This window comes from Ursus americanus, chromosome 3 (genome assembly GCF_024610735.1).
Source record: "Ursus americanus isolate L20-20 chromosome 3, mUrsAme1.1.p, whole genome shotgun sequence".
Classification (NCBI taxonomy): Eukaryota; Metazoa; Chordata; class Mammalia; order Carnivora; family Ursidae; genus Ursus; species Ursus americanus.
The window spans coordinates 11,029,034-11,032,131 of record NC_142129.1 but is presented as its reverse complement, the minus strand read 5'-3'; the positions used below and the strand labels follow the sequence as shown (position 1 = coordinate 11,032,131).

The 3,098-nt window shown below is 42.5% G+C and overlaps 1 protein-coding gene across 1 annotated transcript; it reads left to right on the top strand.

Moving 5' to 3' along the window:
- The first annotated feature begins 1,351 nt into the window (after nucleotides 1-1,351).
- Nucleotides 1,352-2,293, top strand: LOC123789524 (olfactory receptor 2A1/2A42-like). The gene has a single exon (XM_045793607.2). The coding sequence runs from the start codon at nucleotides 1,352-1,354 to the stop codon at nucleotides 2,291-2,293; it is 942 nt and encodes a 313-aa protein (XP_045649563.2).
- The last annotated feature ends 805 nt before the right edge of the window (nucleotides 2,294-3,098 follow it).

Here is a 3,098-nt window from a genome sequence, read left to right as displayed (position 1 = left end):
GCGTTATGTTTAAAAAATCATTGCCGGGGTGCCTGGGTGGCTCAGTCGGTTAAGTGCTCGACTTATGATTTCAGGTCAGGTCACGATGTCAGGGTCCGGAGATGGAGCCCCGTCCCACTCCATCTTCAGCTGGGGGTCTGCTTGAGATTCTTTCCTTCTCCTTCTGCCTCTCCCCTACTTGCGTGCACACTCTCTCTCTGTAAAATAAATAAACAAATCTTTAAAAAAAGAAATCATTGCCAAAACACATGTCAAGGAGCTTTATTCCTGTGTTTTCTTCTAGGAGTTTTATGGGTTTGGGTCTTAGATTTAGGTCCTTCATCCGTTGTGAGTTAATTTTTGTGAACAGTGTGAAGTAGGGGTCTAGTTTCATTCTTTTACATGTGAATATCCTATTATTCCAGCACCATTTTTGGAAGACAGTGTCTTTTCTCCATTGAGTATTCTTGGCTCCATTGTCAAATATTAGTGGAGCATTTTGTATGGGTTTATTGCTGGGCTCTTGATTCTTTTTCACTGGCCTGTGTGTCTATTCTTATGCTGGTATCATATTGTTTTGGTTACTACAGCTTTAATATCTAGCTTGAACTCAAGAAGGGTAATGACTTGCTTTCTTCTTTCTCAGAATTACTTTGTCTATTCAAGGTCTTTTGGGAGCCCTCAAATTTTTGAATTTTTTTCCTACTTCTATAAAAATGTTGTTGGAATCTTGACAGGGATTGCATTGAATCTACACATGGCTTTGAGTAATAATAACATTTTAACAATATTAATTCGTCTAATCCATGAACATGGGATTTAGATTCTGAGAGTAACTCAATCATGATTTCAGCTGACACAAGTAAAATTGTTTTCTTTTCTGGGATCATACTAATTGAAAGCTCCTCTGTTACTGATTATTTCTACTATACAGAAATTCTCCTACAGATTTGTACATATGTAGCTCTGAGACAAGCCATATTTCATGATTATTTTCTAATCCATCACCGTGTCAGTGGCTCAACGTAGGTCATCACTGGTGACATATCCCCCTTCTATAAAACTAGATGTTAGATTAAGAATTTAGCTTAAAGTCAGACTCTTCATTTAAATTTGTTTAAATAGGTAAATCAATCATTCTTTTTCTTCTTTTCTCTTCTTTCTTTCGTTCTTTCTTTCTCTCCTTCCTTCCTTCCTTCCTTCTTTCCTTCCTTCCTTCCTTCCTTCCTTCTTCCTTCTTTATAATTCAGTGAGTTTTTAAAGTTGTTTCCTAATAATGTTGCACACACCAAAATTTATGAAACAATAAATAAAAGAGTTGTTTTAAAATATTTGTGTCACATAGCTATCTGGTTCTCTCCCTAATAGTAAAATGGAGAAAAATCAAACAATGGTTACAGAATTCATCCTACTGGGATTTCGTCTTGGTCCGAAGATTCACATATTCCTTTTTGGGCTCTTCTCCCTGTTCTACACCTGCACCCTACTAGGGAACGGGCTCATCCTGGGCCTCATCTCGCCGGACTGCAGACTGCACACCCCCATGTACTTCTTCCTCTCCCACCTGGCCATCGTCGACATAGCCTACGCCTGCAACACCGTGCCCCAGATGCTGGTGAACCTCCTGAATCCAGATAAGCCCATCTCCTTTGCTGGCTGCCTGACACAGACCTTTCTTTTCTTGACTTTTGCTCATACTGAATGTCTTCTCCTGGTGGTGATGGCCTATGATCGGTACGTGGCCATCTGCCACCCCCTCCAATATTCTGCCGTCATGAGCTGGGGGGTCTGCGTCACCCTGGTGCTGACTTCCTGGGCTTGTGGCTCTCTCCTGGCCCTGGTCCATGTGGTTCTCATCCTGAGGCTGCCCTTCTGTGGGCCTCATGAAATCAACCACTTCTTCTGTGAAATCCTGTCTGTCCTCAAGCTGGCCTGTGCTGACACGAGGCTCAACCAAGTGGTCATCTTTGCAGCCTCTGTGTTTATCTTAGTCGGGCCCGTCTGCTTGGTGCTGGTGTCCTACTCGCGCATCCTATTTGCCATCCTGAGGATCCAGTCCGGGGAGGGCTGCAGGAAGGCCTTCTCCACCTGCTCCTCCCACCTCTGTGTGGTGGGACTCTTCTTTGGCAGCGCCATCGTCATGTACATGGCCCCCAAATCCCACCACCCCGAGGAGCAGCAGAAGATCCTTTTCTTGTTTTACAGCCTTTTCAACCCTCTGCTGAACCCTCTGATCTACAGCTTGAGAAATGCAGAGGTCAAGGGCGCCCTGAGAAGAACAATGTGCAAGGAAGGTCATTCCCAGTTGGAGTGACATTGGAAACACCAGCCTCAGTGTTTGCTGCCTAAATCCAGAAAATTTCACTGCTCTCATCTCAGATGTGCCTAAAGAGCACAAGAGCTAGCCTTCCCTCTTCCTTTGAATGAAAAGATTTAGATACATTGCATTCATTGATCATCTTGCAAAGTGTCATTTTATCAGATATGATTTTTTTTATTGCTCATTGAATTTAGTATCTGCGAAATTAAAAATTGTTTTAATTCATTTTCTAGGTCCCAGAAGTTGAATACATTCCATCTACCTCTCTAACCTAAGGATTTAAACTCTCTATTTTTTTAATGATTTTTTATTATATTATGTTAGTCACCATACAGTACATCCCCGGTTTCCGATGTAAAGCTCGATGATTCATTAGTTGTGTGTAACACCCAGTGCACCATGCAATACGTGCCCTCCTTACTACCCATCACCGGTCTATCCCATTCCCCCACCCCCTTCCCCTCTGAGGCCCTCAGTTTCTCAGAGTCCATAGTCTCTCATGCTTCATCCCCCTTCTGATTACCCCCCTTTCTTTATCCCTTTCTTCCCCTACCGATCATCCTAGTTCTTATGTTCCATAGATGAGAGAAATCATATGATAATTGTCTTTCTCTGCTTGACTTATTTCACTTAGCATTATCTCCTCCAGTCTCGTCCATGTTGCAGCAAATGTTGAGAATTCGTTCTTTCTGATAGCTAATATTCCATTGTATATATGGACCACAACTTCTTAATCCAGTCATCTGTTAAAGGGCATCTCGGCTCCTTCCACGATTTAGCTATTGTGGACAATGCTGCT

Excerpts from the sequence above, each read along its gene's own strand:
- LOC123789524 (XM_045793607.2), top strand. The coding sequence starts at position 1,352 with ATGGAGAAAAATCAAACAATGGTTACAGAATTCATCCTACTGGGATTT.